At 39.0% G+C, this 17,859-nt stretch overlaps 1 protein-coding gene across 1 annotated transcript; it reads left to right on the top strand.

Annotated features, from left to right (window-relative positions):
• Positions 1–1,693: 1,693 nt before the first annotated feature.
• On the top strand, positions 1,694–16,625 carry entpd3 (ectonucleoside triphosphate diphosphohydrolase 3). Its single transcript, XM_072678785.1, has 10 exons — positions 1,694–1,775; positions 4,814–4,936; positions 6,090–6,207; positions 7,696–7,837; positions 8,016–8,175; positions 8,370–8,597; positions 10,517–10,789; positions 12,161–12,271; positions 12,350–12,484; positions 16,434–16,625. Exons 1-10 carry the CDS (start codon positions 1,719–1,721, stop codon positions 16,623–16,625), a joined length of 1,539 nt encoding a protein of 512 aa, XP_072534886.1. The 5' UTR covers positions 1,694–1,718.
• Positions 16,626–17,859: the final 1,234 nt, after the last annotated feature.

Here is a 17,859-nt window from a genome sequence, read left to right as displayed (position 1 = left end):
GGCCAAAAGTGTTATAACAAAAAATATACATAGCTCCACCAGTTTCTACAGACGTCCCTGTATAATAAGTAGGGCGGTCAAACTATTAAAATGTTTTATCACTATTATTAATCTAAAAAATGAATATAATTGTGATAAATTTTATCTGATTTTTAAGTGAAATGTTACAATTAAAATGTAAAATTTTAAGGGAGTTTTATTCACTCAGATACTAGCTAGGTGTCTCATTGCTGCTATCATATTCCTTGCACTTTCTGTGCTTAGGGTGCGCACTTTACTTTTGATGTTCCACTTCTTTGCCACATCCATAAAATGTTCAGCACAGGTCACAGCATGATGCCTTACCTCTGTTTTCATGGCCATCAAAGCATATGAATGTATATATAATGTATATAATGAATGTAATGACCATGTCGTTACCTTCTGATGTCCAATAGTCACCCGTAAGAGCAATAGTGGCTGTGAGTTCCAAATCCTGAGATAGTTTTGCCCTCTGCGTGTCATATAGCTCATGAATCCCATTGACGATAGTTGACCCTTGTGGTTTTTCAGGCTGGATGTACTCTGGTTTATAGGTAAACTCAGCCTGACAATAACTGCAAACAGACGTTTTTTGTCAAGTTAGCCATCTGGCAAACTTTTAAAATGAAATCTGCCGTTTAACCATCACTTACCTACTCCTCTACTCTTAATGAGAGATGCTGCACACGGGCAAGTCACAACATAAACTACAGATAGGGGCCAAATAGAATTTATGTTAACGGCACTATTTTTTTTTTAATTGCGTTAATGCGTTATTAACGTGTTAACCTTGACAGCCCTAGAAACAAGCCTTTCTGCGTTGAGGGGTTAAACATTAAAAAATCCCACTCTGCACCAAGACCATTGCTTACCACAGACTTCAGCCTTTCCTTCTCAGGTTGCCCTAAAGTGGTCCTTTAAAAGCAGGCATCTGCATTTTCATTTGCCCATGAAAGCAAAACTACCCACTAAAATGATTTTACATTAACAGTATAGTGCTAGCCTGTTACTGCAGCCTGCATGCAGACACTAGGCTTCCTACTTTAACCATACAAACACATGTGTCTCCTACTCCCTTCATAAAGTTACAAATGCAGATATGTGAGGGGTGTGAGGTCAGGAAATGGACCCGGTGGTAATTTCTAATAGCTTCAATTAGCACAATCATGCATGAACATGAGCACTTCTGGCCAGCACCATCTAGTCCCACAGAGTTGCGGGCCAGTTGCAAATGTTGGTCTCTTTCTTGAATGACTCATTAAAGTGATAGGGGCACTTCCACAAAGAGCTGTTTTGTTGTATAGACAAAGCTGCATCTCAACATGCTATAGCTGATCTCAGTCATGTAAAGGGGTTAAAGGTAGTTAACAGCAGAACTCCGTAAGCAAGCTTAGTAAAACGCATATAAAGAAACAGACACATAACATAACCTGAGCAAAGGAGTTGCTTTACAGCTGAAAGTGCATGTTTATTTCCAGCAAAGAGGCTCAGAATGCCTCTGAAGCACTCCTCCAGTGTGTTTAGGAGAGTGACAGAACTTGCCTGAGTGGGAGGAGTTTATCATGTACTCTATTGGCTTTTCGAGCAAGGAGAACATATCGGGGCCCCTCCCAATCTAACACTCTTTCACACATGCATACACTGAGGCCAACAACAGTCTCACACACACATGCACATACACACGCTGACTGGACAGGATGGTCAAGAGGGAGTCACACTCTTCAGACCACCTCACTGGAGGTTCACCCAGAAAGGTATGTAAAGACATCCATTTCCTCCTTTTAACAGGGTGGGTGGAACAAGCACTGACAAGCAGTTAATTGGACATTTGGTATTTTCAGTTAGTTCAGGGCATGATGGTTTTGAGAAGTAAGACTGTTTGACTTAAAAGGATAGCAGATATCATCCATTAATATTTACATCCATTTACAACCACTGTTCAATATGCCTAGTAATCCTTAAAGCCACTTACAGAACTTAGTCACTGTAATGTTTTACACTGGTCCTTTTTCCCCCATCAGTTCTGTCACAAAGACACCTAACTAATGCAATGTCCTAACATCTGGCAAATACTCTGGATACTCTGTAATCCTATGCTTGCTGGAGAGTTTTGGTGGATTGTTTGGCATGATCACATCAGAGCATCAACAGTAGTTTGGACCAGAAATCTTTTTTGCATTGTTTAATGTAGAAATTGAATAATACGCTTTAGAAGATGGGCATCTGAGAATATTAGGAGGTTAACACAGTTCACTACAGCTACAATAAGAAAAGAAAAGCATGTGGAGAAGTTTTGTGGCAGCAAATATTGACAATGTCTGATTACTGCAGTCATTATGAATTCGTTATTTGAGATGCACTGAGAATACCAATCAGAGGGATGCCTTCCTGTCATGGTACTGCACCCCTTTCAAGCTGTCGGTTCAATAACCACAGACTGTCTGCTGGTCTGTAGAAGACGAGCAGGATGGGATGTAACAGAATACCAGCACTCAGAACACATATTCAGAATACCGAAATGAAGTGTCTGTATTCAGTCTGTACACAGTTAAAGAGAAAGTATTCAGAATACAGTTACTTTTGGCATTTGTAGAATATGTTTAGAATTCAAAAGAAACACCATCAGTGCTTGTTTCTTAACAGTTATTCACTATTGTAAATAAGCACACAGCCTATAGGAAACAGATTTGTTAGGTAGACTAATAAAGAACCGAACAAAGAGCTTCTTTGCTAACACTGCAACACACAGCAGAATCAGATGTAATACAGTGTGATCCCGTTACTGATTGAACTGATAGCCTCCTCGGAATAGTGGACATATGATAAGATTAGCAGTATTGTTGAATTTGGCATGATGTTGCATCGTGTTTAACTGAAAATCCCAAGACACACTTTATAGTCAAAATTGCTAGATGTTGCTATTGGGACATGATACATTATTTATAGAACATACTCACTAACTTATTTTAGTTTTCTTGTATGGTGCAATTGGTTGAGGTGGGATGTACGTATTTGACAAACATTGCCAAAGTAGGTTTTAAGTACTATCCCACTGTACTACTATTACTACTACTTCTGGATATACTATATTTACTACTATTTATTTGAAATTTAGGTAAAACTGGACACTTTTGTAAATTATTGAAAAGTAACAGTTGTTTATTTCCTGTATTATAACTATATTATAATAAGGACTATCATCCATGCAATAAAAGCAGAAAACACATCTGAACCTGAAACCTATTTTGGGCATAAAAAGGCAGCAGAACTGCAGGTCTTTACACACTCATATTACTGTTTTGGCACCTGCTGCACACCCCTATTGAAAAGCTCTACAATTTGTTACTCTTGCCCATTCTCTTAATCCATGTCTCAGTTGTCTAAAGCCTTTAAAATCCTTCTCTGACCATTTCCTCTACTTCATCTACACTAACCAATGAACTGAGATCTAGAGATTAATTTCTAGATCAATTTATATCAAATAATGTTCTTTTTTCCTCAAAAACATCTTACCTTTGTATGCAGAAAATTGGCCAACACCCTTCAGATTGCATGGTTACTTTATTTTTAAGTAGACAATTTAATGCACAGTTACTGTTTATTTGCTTAATTTAATATATTAGAGCCAAAATAAAACATGTGGCTGCTACAAAACATTTGACACATTTAATACATTTTGGTGTGTTTCTCTAATATGGTAAATTCAGTACATGCTGCTGAATAGTCCCTAAACAATGTTATACAAAGAAGTTTATTAACTTTGTTAACCTATTTTATTGCCGAAATCATCAAAATGGGCACTTTCAACAGGGGTATCTAAACTTTGCATATGACTGTGTCTATCAATAGATAGACCAAGACTTAAAATAGCATTAAAAGTGTATGCTGCCAACAAGAAAAAGTAAGTGAATTTTGGAATCACCAGGATTTCTGCAATGATCACTAACAAAATGGGGTCCATGATGCTCCCTCCACCATCCTTCACAGTTTGGATAACGTTGAGGTTCTGGTGTTGGTGGGCAGTGTTCTTTTTCCTCCAAACACAGCGGTAGCATTGAGGAACATACAGGCTGGGCAAATTTAAGTCGGGCCGCAAAGCTGTTTGAACAGCAGTGGCTTCCTTTGTGATGTCCTTCTATGAACACTATTCTTGTTCAGTGTTTTTCTAATAGTGGACACATGAACAAAGGGTTTTGCCGTTTGTGGAGACTTCTGTATGCTGTAAAAGTGGTTTGTCCATTCAACCTAAAAAAAACGAACATTCATTTTAAGTATTTATTTCAGATAGCTTGCTACTACTTAAAGTTTTTAGGTTAAATGGATGTACCACCTTAGGTTCTTTCTCACCTCTTTTAGGATTGACCATTGTGACCTTGTAGTGATCTTAACTAGATGCCCACTTCTGGAAGGGAGTAGCAACAGTGTCTAGGTTTCTCCATTTGTAGACAATTTGTCTAACCAAGGATTGATGTACACCAACGTCTTGCCTTTTCCAGCTTCACGTGTCTTCTAAGTTTTTATAAAAATTGTTAGATTGTGTTTGTCTATAACTGTAACTTAGACAATGATTAGACCACATTTTATTAATTATCCAGGCAGAAATCCAGGTAGCTCCAATGACTGCACTCCCTTTTTTTTTGCAATTTTAACACAGCACAATAAAGTATAACGCTTGTTTGTTCAAACACATTCCATGCACATAGAAATCCATCAGTTCATGCAGTTCATTCAGAGATGGACTTGTTTTGACAGGAGGAGAAATCATCTATTCACACTCTTCTACTCTTTACAGATAATGTCAACTAAACTGGCAACAGCCTTGGCTGCTTTCTTTCTCCTGGCCAGTATAGCAGTTATTATAGCAATAGCTACAGTCCAGACACATAAGAAGACCTACCTTTCACCTGGACTTAAGGTAAGACCATTTAGATGATCCAACCTAGACAGACTGGTCAGGCTATGCCAGGGTGACATAGTAAAATTACCCCCAAAACATATTGAGGTTGACTGTGTGACAGCATGAAATTATAGGGGTCCACAGCAACAAGGTTTACTTGAGACAAGATACAACCTGGGAATGCTGAGTGTAAAAAGCAGGTACTGACAGCTACGCTTACTTCAGATTAGGAACACTTTATTCCCTGTTATTATGCATGTGTCATAGGTTAAGCAAACTGCAAGCAGTAGTGATGGTCATGTTTTTTTCTGTATTATCTTTAAGGAACTGAAAGCTAACTGTTGTAAAATGAAACCTACTTTTAATGGGGAAATTTCTTTTTTTTTCAAAGATTCATTATAATTTAACAATTAGAAAACTAATTCACTCAGAGTGGTCTGGTGTGACATCTACAATGGAAAATATCTGATAATCTTATCAAACCTTAAGCATCAGATGTTTTTTGTGTAATAATTATCTGTGAAGTAACTTTCTGTGAAGAGACATTAAACTCTTTAGACATCTGGTTCTTATCACCACCACTGTAAACAGTTCTGATTCTGTACATTTCTCTAGAATAGGGCATTCCACATGAAACCATTTGGTATGGCTTTGTTTGCTCATTAATTTCTGCAAAACAAAACCTTTAAACCTTTGGTGGGATTCCCTTTTAAAGTCATGACCCCTACAATCCACAAAGCTAGTCTCAGTCAGATCAATAATGAAACAACATCCAACCTTAAATTAATTTCTTATTATCTGATTTATTATTTATGCTGCAGAAACAGTTCATTATGTGAATTCTTAAACAACAGCTTGAGTAACACGAAACTAGCTGTGGGTTCAATTGTAGATTAAGCACTGGTGTATGTGTTTTTTTCCATTGACGTACAGGCACATTTTGTCCAGAATGAGACCTAATCTGAGTCAGAGGCTATGTTTACTGCTCTTTTCATGTCAGAGATGATGCAGGACCTTAGGCGATATGACATGTCCCTTCATGAGTCCCTCACAGAGCAAAGGCTTCTACATGACAAACTACCCCAGCTATAATTGGTGCAAATGAAAGGATTTCTTTTCTAGTTGTAAATGTCTGCTAGAGTCTCATTTCCTCCCCGTTCTCTCTGTACAGTATGGCATTGTGCTGGACGCTGGTTCCTCCAGAACAACTGTGTATCTTTATCAGTGGCCTGCAGAGAAAGAGAATAACACTGGGGTTGTCAGCCAGACCAAAAAGTGTTTGGTAGCAGGTATGAACTAATTAAACCATAATGAAATAATATGTCCATAAAACACACAGGTGAAACACAGAGAGACAAGAATGTGAAAAAGTGAGGGGGTGGCAGAATATGCCATTCTGTGCATGTCTACCCAGGCCTGAAGTGACTAAACTGGAGCTTTCAAAAATGGAGTATATCAGTTAAACAGAAGTACAGTGTCTTCACATTTACTTCTTGAGATCCTGCATAAAATTTTGACCCTTTGGCCTCATATAAGGACATTGTTTTTTTGCAAAAACAACTTCCTGTACAATGATTAAGTTTAGTTTTTATACTTGTTAGGTCATACTAATCCCAAATAGGAGAAATTAAAAATGCACACCAAGCAAAAGTCCAGGTCTCAGGAGATTAAATGATTCAACTAATGAACAATGACTAAATTAGACTTTCTACACTAAGCCTGTCAATTTCAATCAATCTCAGACTCTGTCAAAAATAACTAAATTATTACACCACACTCTAAAAAATCAAGTTGCTACAAAGGGTTCTTGTGAAGCCAGGTCTTTAAAAGAGATGCTAGTGTGAATAAACCTTTGGTGAAATTGGTAAAGAACCTTTTAAAGGCTGAAAGCCTTTTGATATAAAGGTTTATTCACACTAGCATCTCTTTTACACACACATCTTTTTTGCAAAAATAGTTCTTTTTTGGAGGTGCAAATGGTTCTTCTATGGCATCACTGAAAGAACAATTTCTAGCATCTTTATTTTTTGTGTGTCGACCACTTTTGTGGAGTCACATTTCTCATTTAAATAACCAAACATAGAATTTGCCAGAAAATAACTATCAACCCTAAGTGTAACTTTTCGCAGACATACAAAAACTTGTAAAGGATTTTAACAAAAAATAGTTGTGATTACAAAAGCACATTAACAAATAATGTGAGGCAGGGATAGATCACTAACAAATGACATGGATCATGGATAGATAACAAATGAAACAACAAAATAAAACAGAAAATGTTTAGAAAAAGTTTCAGTTCAGATGAATACAAGATAATACAAGAGAAATCTGCAGTATAATTAGAATTTGCTATAACTTGGATAATAGTGCACAGTGCCATCACTGGCCTGAACATGACTGAGTAACAAAATCTCAGCATCACCAACCTCAAGTCAATAAAATCCAAAATAGTATTATGGTGAAGGCGTGGCCTTTGCTCATAAAGAAAGTATTACTTTGTAAGGAATGTGTTGTCACTCTATTAACACTGATTTGTTACAGTGTGAACTGATTTCATTCTTCTGGCTTATAATGACTCATGTAGTCCATTTTATTTTTAATATCATGGACACACTTAGCTACACTAGCTACAAACTGTACATTCAGCCATTATAAGTTTTACTGTAGTGCTGTAAATGTGGTGTGACACTGGTTGACTGGCATGTCTTGCCATTTATAAAATATGTGAAATGACATCTGATAAAATGAGACTTAATTAAAATGATGCACATTTGCAGGTCCTGGTATCGCAGAAATTGATGCAGATTCCTGGAAAAACCTTAAAAAGTGCATGGATGAAATAACCAAGGCTATCCCCCCAAGCCAGCACAACTCAACACCCATCTTTCTTGGGGCAACTGCTGGAATGAGATTGCTTTAGTAAGCTTTGCTATTTATTTTTATTTTCAAAGTTAAGCCTAAAAAAGATTGATCAGCATGCCTTGCTACAAAGCCCTTACTAACTTAATATAAGCGGAATTCGACTGTTTTAAAATCGTATGTATAAACATAGCTTGATGTTTTAATCAAATTGGTCAATATTGTTTTTTCTATGCAGTTTGAAAAATGAAGACGCGGCTAACAACATCCTACTGGCTGTACAGAAGTATCTTCGTTCTTTACCCTTCAATTTCCAGAATGCTTCCATCATCTCAGGTCAGGAAGAGGGTCTGTATGGGTGGATCACAGTCAACTACCTGATGGGAAACTTCCTGGAGGTCAGGTTGAGAGGCTGTTTACTGTGTGTTACACAAATGAAAAATGCTTTTTAAATTAAACTTAAGTCTTTTTAAGTTTTCTTAAGTCTTCTTCAGAGAAGGGATGTATGGGATATATAGGTCTAAGCTAGTATGTTAATGGGTGTAGTTATCTTGAATTGAGTCATAACTGAAGAATTTGATTTACTCCACAGAAAAACATGTGGAATGCTTGGGTTCATCCTCATGGAGCCAAGACAGTAGGGTCACTTGATCTAGGTGGAGCATCAACTCAAATTGCCTTCACAGCCCCTGATGATGCCACAGGAGAGGATCTCATCAGGGTGGCACTCTATGGCTACGAATACAATGTCTATACACACAGCTTCCTGTGCTATGGCAAAAATGAGGCAGAAAAAAGAGTACTGGCAAAACTCGCAAAGGTAGGGCTTGCTGATCCATCAACCCCTTTGCAATTTACTTTTATTTCATTTAGAAAAATAAACTAAATACCATTTTAATAAACACACATAAAACTACATACAGTGAAAAGTAACAGATGTCCTGTTAAAGCTAGTCCTGGACTACTTTTTCCACAGTGCAGGGGTTAAACATCAGTGTACTGACATTGAGGTTTAGCCCCTGTTCAGAAAACCAAACCTAGTCCAAATGTTTGTGGACACCTTGCAAAAGCAAAGGTAGAAGTATAACTATGGAGTTTGTCTGTCGTTAGCTGCAGTAAGCTTCTCTACAATGGTAAGCTCATGAACTGATGTTCAGTGTTTAGTTCTGGATCACAATCAGAAGTCCAGCTTATCTCAGTGATATTAGATGGAGCGCCATCAGTATAGAGAATGCATTTTCACTGCCTCGTAGCAACACCGTGCTGGGGGTGCTGGACATGGTGCGCCTCAAGCCAATGTCTGTGTGACCTTCACTCATGTGTGGCTGCTCCAGTGCATATTAAGATTATATGAACTGTATTAGAGTGATTTAATGTCTATGTCAGTAAGAAGGGCACCTTGAATAGTTCCTGAAATTTACCCCACAGTCCCCTGGGGACCATGTTTTAATGTAGAACAACACACAACATATAACACAACATAAACTGCAAAAAGTGTCCATAAACATTTAGACTAGGATTAGTTTTCTGAACAGGTTAATCCTAGTTTTGAACTAAACACACATTTTGAATGGGAATTCTGCACTGAATAGAAAAAGTAGTCCAGCACTACGTATACTGTTCTTACATGCAAACCTAATGAAGCAAACCCCGGAAACCAACCATATCTTTGGCTAAGAGGAGTAAGAGGAATCTGAGTAATATTTTTAGTGGACTATTTCTTTACTGTAGCTACATTTACATTTGGACATGTAGACCAAGTCTGATTTAGAAGAACACTGTTACAAGAACACAGGCCTGGTTGCTGACATCTCTTTAAACTTCAGTCATAAGAGTTTATGCTGCTTTTGTTGGAGTAACTGTCTCTACTGTCCAGAGAAGATTTTCTACTAGATTCTGGAACACTGCTGTGGGGATTTGATTGCAGTGACAAAAGCATTAGTGAGGTCAGGATGTTGGACAATTACCACCCACCTCATCCTCAACTTCTCAACTCATCCCAAAAGTATTGGCTGGAGCTCCATCATTACAAATAAACAGTTCCACTGCTCCACTGCCAATAGGTTCATGTTTATCTGTTTCAGAGAGCCCTATTGTTTTATTGTCAATTTATACACCACGCAGCTCTTCAAATGTACAAATGACCAACAACAAAATCACACTCGACTGCCTATGTCTGCTATTTTGAAACATGCCTTTTTAAAGGCCATCAAAACTGGAAAAACCATGATCTCCAGGGGTGGACCATAATGTGAGGGCCGTCTCTGTTCGTTATTCAATCTCAGGCTTGTTAAAAGCGCATTACTGTATTGATCAATCCATTTGTTTTGTTTTGATACTCATACTAATTGAACAAAGCAGACTGGAGCAAAGCAAAATGCAAAATCCCTGTAAATCATTTCTCTCACAAATCCATTAATGTTCATACATGGTCCATTTAAGCAGTCCATTTAAGACTGATACTTAAGCTTCTCTCAGCTACGTCAGTACTTTCTCAGACTACTCTGTCATCAATAATGTGTTGATGAGAAGTGGCAGACCAAATTACATTAGGGTTCATTACTGTTTGCTTCTTAAAATTATTTAGCTGTCAAACACAGCATAGATACTGTGTAATGATGTGTACAGATACTGCGAAAGATTCTCAATACTCTAAAGCATTAGTCAGATTTCTCTGGGTATAATAATTATGCTCAAAATAGAGAAGTCTACAACCTAATTATCTCTTGCCTGTCTCAGATGTCTACTAACTGGAAGCGTGTAAACCACCCATGCTACCCTACTGAGTACAGCATCACCGTGGCTGCCAGCGATATCTTCGGCAGTGAGTGCACAAAGAGGGAGGTGCCGGCTACCTATAGCCCAGACAAGAACATCACATACTTTGGTCAGAGTGATCCAGCTAGGTGCAAAGACCTGGTCAAGAACATTTTTGACTTCAAGTCCTGTCAGGGGAAGGAGAACTGCTCTTTTGAAGGAGTTTACCAACCGCCAGTCTCTGGTGACTTCATGGTAGGTATTTCTACCTATTTAATAATTACAATTATTTAGAAATGGTCAGTTTGATGTTTTGGCTTCTAGACTGAATTCAATTCTACCATTGGGCTCTATAATTTGGCTTCCAATGAACCTAAGCCGAAGCAGAAACCAAAAGCTGACTGAATAAGTTAAGGCCATTTCAAGTACACAAATACCACCCCTGGTTTGGAATGAACTTGGCCCATAATATCGACTCCACTTACCATATAGGAGAACCGTTTTTGTTGATTCAGGGCATTTGGAGGAGAAAGCAGTAAGGCAGGAAGCTCTGTACATGAAAAAGAGAATACATTTATGTACACAGTCATGTCAGAATATTTTGAACACCCCTTATTTGGAATTAACTCTGCCCCTTTTATCAGCTCCAAGAACTGTACGGTTACAGACTGTAGTCCATCTGTTTCTCTGCATACTTTGTAGCCTCATTTCACCCTGTTATTTAATGGTCAGGACCCCACAGGACCAGCACAGAGCAGATATTGTTTGGGTGGTGGGTCATTCCTCGCACTGCAGGGACACTGACATGGTGGTGGCGTATTAGTGTGTGTTGTGCTGGTATGAGTGGATCCGACACAGCAGTGCTCTCTTTTTCATGAATAGAGCTCCTTGCTTTCTCCTCCAAATGCCCTGAATCAATAAAATGGTTAAAAAAAAAAAAAAAAATGGTTATCTAAGCATAGAATTTAGTCAAGTACTGAGCCTAAAATGGTTTTTGGATCTAAATGTTTTTTGTGAGTGCTTCTGAAAGAACAGTAAGTTACAGTGCAAAATATGACCTTCTCAGTTTTGGTCCAGATTTAACATTGTTTTGCACTAATGCAGCCATTAACTCCCTTTAATGGCATCATTACTTTGGCCTATTTTGTAAATAAAATAAATTAGTATTTAAAATATTTATTTCATAAGCTTGATAGCCAGTGTTCTAGCTGGACTAGCTTCAGTTAGCTGTGTTCCTCTGTTTAACTCGCATCTCTCAGTGACTATTTTATACCATCCAGAAATACATCACAGTCCACATTGTCCGCATGTGCAGTAAAATAGTCCCAGGCAAGCTATAATCTTAAATGCACTGTGATACTAATTGAAAAAGCAATGTTTTGTTCTATGCCCAATTTTTCAAAATGCAGAACAATATGGACTATTTCCTAAGTAACATATGGCTCCCACAGCCTGGGATGTGCAGGCTGTTTATGTATATTATTTACATACATATTTGCTTATGTATATTATTTATTTCAAATATGATTATATGTAAATTCTTTATTACCATGACGTATTTAACTTTAAGCTTTAACTTTGAGCTTCAACTCTGTGGTTTATCTTTCAACTTTTGTTTCTGTTAAGGCTTATGCAGGATTCTACTACACTGCATGGGCTCTGGGTGTGAAGGGCTCCAACAGTTTGGAGAAGTTTAACAGCACCATGTGGTCTTTCTGTTCAAAGACCTGGACGATGGTGAGTACCCCTCTCGCCTAGATGAAGATCTAAACAAGAAGAGTCAAATCCACATTTCATGCTTTCTTCTTTTTATAGCTCAAGAAAAACCATGACATAACAGAGAAACATCTGAAATCGTACTGTTACTCTGCAAACTACGTCCATACCATTCTCGCAGATGGATACAAGTTCAATGCTGACAACTGGGAAAATCTCAACTTTCAAAAAGAGGTAGGATTGAAATTGCCAGTAAATCATTTTGAAATGAAAGAGATATTTAGAGTGGGTGATTTTGTAGAAACCAGTAAGTGTAAACTAGTTTTTGGAAAAATCCCACCCTTACTTTAGCCCTCCCTCCAAAGCCACTCCCCCAAAACACATAAACACGCACGGCCTAGGACAAGTCACAATAGCGAGTATTGTAAAGATGTCTTATAAGTTAATGCTTCGAATGTGTAGAAGCTGAAGAATCTATCACTACTACATACCAACACACATCAGCTAGCTAGCTACATCACGTCATTTGTAAAATGCCCCATTCAAAGGTAATATCGAGCAGCATAAGATCAATTCTTTTGCTCAAAACAACAATGCAGACAGCATCAAACACACACACACACACACACACACACACACACAGATTACTGACTATGCAACATAAACAAAGCTAATGAGCTTACACCTACAGCTTAGCTAACATTAGCGTTGGACTGATACATAATGTAGCTACATTACACTGTAGGGACATTATGTATTGGGACACCTACATATTACACCAACAGGAGTTTTATGGCATTCCATTCTAAACCCATAAGCATTGATGTGGAGCTGTGGAGCTGCTCCCATCATTTGCAGCTCTAACAGAAGGTTTGGAACTTTTGCGCTAGGCACCGCCACAGCACTCTGTTCTGAAACTTGATGCAGCCTGCCAGATAATGGTTACATTTACATTTACGGCATTTAGCTGACGCTCTTATCCAGAGCGACTTACAAGGTAACTCATATTACAGAGGCCAGTGTAGTGTTAGGAGTCTTGCCCAAGGACTCTTATTGGTGTAGTACAGCATAGTCACCCAGACTGGGAATCGAACCCCAGTCTCCCACGTGGTATGGTAGTTCACTGGCAGGTAGTGGTGTTATCTGTTGCGCCACACCAACCACTTGGTTGAGTTGAGTTCCTGTGGTTTCTAAATGCTTCCACTTTTTGATAATACTAACATGTATCATGGAATATCTAGGAGGGACAAATTGTTTTACCAACTGACTTGTTGCAGCGGTGGCATCCTGGAATTTAGTGAGCTCTTTGGCATTCTTACACAAGTAGTGTTAAAACAGACTGCATGGCTGGGTGCTTGATTTCATACCCCTGTAGCAATGAGACTCAATGAAACACCTGATTCAATGATTAGTAGGTGTGTCCCAATACTTTTGTCTATATAGTAGAGGTGTATTAAAATTAAAATATTTCAACACCTTGCGATGTTTACATTATTGGTGGCAGACAGTGGTTCATTTTGTGTTATGTTAAAATCGTGCACTACTATATATTTAAGTACTTAGCTATGTTGGCTATATAATTTTGGAAAATGGCAAACACCCCCATAAACAGTACAAACCAAACAACTACCTGTCCAACAAAAAAATGAAACCTAGGCAATGCTTTCCAGTCCTTTCACCTCTTTCAGGTTTACCACTTTTTGGAAAGCCACATCCACTGTTCACTCTGGTTTGACCTTTTGATTGACCCCTTAATGCAGCAAGGCTTATTACACACTAAGACATATTATTCAGTAACTACAGGGACTTCCATACAAACTGGTGGGGCTGTTCTCTGGTAATAAAAGTTTGTAATGACACTTTCGGCCCTGGGCACCAGTGGCACCTCCTGACATTCTTGTGCACCTAGCTTTTATTTGGTGCGATTGAATGATTGGAATGAAGCAGCCCTTCCCTTAAGATGGATATACAATAATTACCATCAAATAACACTTGCTCAAAACTACATTGCAGATATTGTAGAACACATACAGTGAGTCCAAGAAGTATTTGATCCCTTGCTGATTTTCTTCGTTGGCCCACTAATAAAGACATGATCATTCTATACTTTTAATGGTAGATGTATTCTTACATGGAGAGACAGAATATTAAAAAGAAAATCCAGAAAATAAATCTAAGGAATATATATTAATTGATTTGTATTTCATGGAGTGAAATAAGTATTTGATCCCTTAGTATTCATTAGCAGTTCTGGCTTTTACAGACCAGTTAGACACTCCCAATCAACTTGTTACCTGACCTGAAGCCACCTGTTCTCACTAATCACTTGTGTGAAAAACACCTGTCCACAGAATCAGACAGATCACACAGATTTCAAGTCTCCAACATGGGTAAAACCAAAGAGCTGTCACAGGACCTCAGAGTCAGAATTGTTGACCTTCACAAAGCTGGAATGGGCTACAAAAAGATTAGTAAGGTGTTGGATGTGAAAGTAACAACTATTGGTGCAATTATCAGAAAGTTTAAAGAGTATAACATGACAATCAACAGACCTCGGCCCGGTGCTCCAAAGAAGATTTCGCCTCGTGGGGTGGCAATGATGCTGAGAACAGTCAGAAATCGTCCTGCAACCACTCGGCAGGAGTTAGCAAATGACCTGAAGGCAGCTGGGACCACAGTTTGCAAGGAAACAATTGGCAACACTTTGCGCAACAATGGATTCACATCCTGCAGTGCCCGAAAGGTACCCCTGCTGAAGAGAGCACATGTGGAGGCGCGCCTCAAGTATGCCAATGATCATTTGAAAGATGAACCAAGTTATTGGGAGAAGGTTTTGTGGTCAGACGAGACCAAAATTGAACTTTTTGGCCTCAACTCCACCCGCCATGTGTGGAGGAAGAAAAATGCTGCCTATGACCCCAAGAACACTGTGCCCACCGTCAAGCATGGAGGTGGAAGCATAATGTTTTGGGGGTGTTTCTCTGCCAAGGGTACAGGGCTACTTCACCGCATCACTGGGAAGATGGATGGAGCCATGTACCGCACAATCCTGAGGGACAACCTCCTCCCCTCTGCCAGGGATCTGAAAATGGGCCGTGGTTGGGTCTTCCAACATGATAACGACCCTAAACATACAGCAAAGGCAACAAAGGATTGGCTCAAGAAAAATCACATTAAGGTCATGGAGTGGCCCAGCCAGTCGCCAGACCTCAATCCGATCGAAAATCTATGGAGGGAGCTGAAGGTCAGAGTTGCCAAGCGACAGCCCACCAACCTTCATGATTTAGAGAGGATCTGCAAAGAAGAGTGGGCCAAAATTCCCCCTGGTGTGTGTGCTAAACTTGTGGTTAACTACAACAAACGTCTCACCGCTGTGCTTGCAAACAAAGGCTTTGCCACTAAGTATTGAGTGTGTTTGGCAAGAGGGATCAAATACTTATTTTCCTCATTGAAATACAAATTAATTAAAATATATTCTTTAAAATTATATTCTGGATTTTTGTCTTGATATTCTGTCTCTCCATGTTAGAATATATCTACCATTAAAAGTGCAGAAGGATAGTGTCTTTATTAGTGGGCAAACAAAGAAAATCAGCAAGGGATCAAATACTTCTTGGACTCACTGTACAATATATGGACAAAAGTTTCCTGCTTTTGTTGAAGAAACTGTCTGTACTGTCCAGAAAAACGGTTTCTACTGGACTTTGAAGCATTGCTGTGAGGATTTGATTGAATTCAGCCACAAGAGCGTTAGTCAGGTCAGGAGGTGGAATGATCACCACCCCACCTCATACCAAAAGTATTGGATGGAGCACCATCATTTCAGAGAACACAGTTCTACTGCTCCCCAGCTCAATGGTGGGGGAGCTTTATACCCATCTAGCCCACACCTGAGAGTCCTGTTCTACTGGTAATTTGGCACTATTTCTCTACAGGGACTAGACAAGCTGTGTGCGTGCTAAATGTATTCATCAGTAGGGGTGTCCACAAACATTTGGACATACAGTGTATTCGCAAATACAGATCCAATGTTTTGTTTTGTTTCACTTTAAATGAGACTCAAACTCAACTACCTTATTGGATCGGCTTAATTCTTTTCCCCCTCTGATCTAACCTTTCTGCAAGTACCCATCAGTACTGTTAGCAGTCTCTGCTAGTGTTGATGTTATACAATGTTTCACAGGTAAATCAGACAAGTATAGCCTGGTCCCTGGGCTACATGCTGGCCCAGTCTAACATGATTCCAGCAGAGGCCAAGCTCCTGAAGCTGCCCATCCCCAACAGCATCTTCGCTGGGCTGCTCTTCATATTCTCTGCTCTGATCATCATCACCCTCATGTTCCTCATCATCACACTGGTGCGCTTCTGTTTCTGATGACCCTGAAAGCTCTACTCAGGAACACAGCTCCCACAGCCTTCAAGCGACTACTCCAGAGGGGCATGAGCACTGAAACATAAGATTCTATGTTTACCCAGCTCTCTGTGCTGCTGTTTCAGCAGTTCCTGACCAGGGCTTTAAATAGGGAAACTCCACTAGTCTCCACTGCCTGAAGTGCGGACATCTCGGCCAAAGAGATCCACTGCACAATAGTATATGTAGCCTCTGTTATATTATTGCAGGTGAATGAGGGATGCTTATGTGTATTTTTGGAATGCAGAATAAATCAAATAAGACCAGCTGTTATGATAACTGAACACTGTTGAAGAAGACAGAAGAGGAAGGACATTTCTGTCCTCAGATTGCATTATTTTGGTGTCAGATGGGTGAGCCTAGTTCAAATAGGGAGTAAAGTAAAGGTCCTGTCCACAGGTTTAAATATATTGCATTAACTGACAACCATGATGGCAACCATCACATGTCTGGACTTAATTCAGCAAATGTCTCGGTTGGTCTTTATACATCCTCTCAACTGATTTTATCAAAACAAGTTATTTTCCATTGATGACAACTACACTTTATCGCAAGGACGATAATGCAATGTCCAGTTCTCAATGCTCTTTTGTTTTTTTACAATCATGATTATTTTTTATATACTGTTTAAACTGTTAACAACTGAGTTACACTTGCATTTGACTGGCCTGAGGCCTGTGGCAGTTTACAACTTTTTAAAAACCCTGTTTTCACAGATTTGTACAGTTTCTTGGTTAAAAGCTAGATATATATCAGGCTGGGAAGTGAAGTCCTTTATATTATAACATTTGCAAGCAAGTGGAATGTTAGAAGAAACCGAAGCCTAATGATATTCCATTTTTCAGGTCATAACTGAATCCTATTTGAACCGGTAGGCGTAAGGGGTAGGGGTAAGAAAGGCCTTCGACATTTTGGTTCTGTATTTTAGGTCTGCTTTGTTCCACTGCATCGTACATTATGTGATCGAGACAGGTCTGACTGCATGTCAACGTTTGTGACAGTTTTGTTTGGATGAAATATGCAATTATATTCTCAGTAAATGTAATGAATGTTAATAAACAACCCAATTTCAAGATGTCATGGTTTCCTCCACTAAAGTATAAGAAGCAGTATAAGAAGAAGAAGATCCACTCAATCTCTATGTGTGTTGCACACATAAGAACCTGGCCGCTGTCTTTAACCCCTCCACACACACACA

This window comes from Salminus brasiliensis, chromosome 5 (genome assembly GCF_030463535.1).
Source record: "Salminus brasiliensis chromosome 5, fSalBra1.hap2, whole genome shotgun sequence".
Lineage (NCBI taxonomy): Eukaryota > Metazoa > Chordata > Actinopteri > Characiformes > Bryconidae > Salminus > Salminus brasiliensis.
The sequence above is the reverse complement of the archived record's forward strand: the minus strand, read 5'-3'. Positions and strand labels throughout refer to the sequence as shown.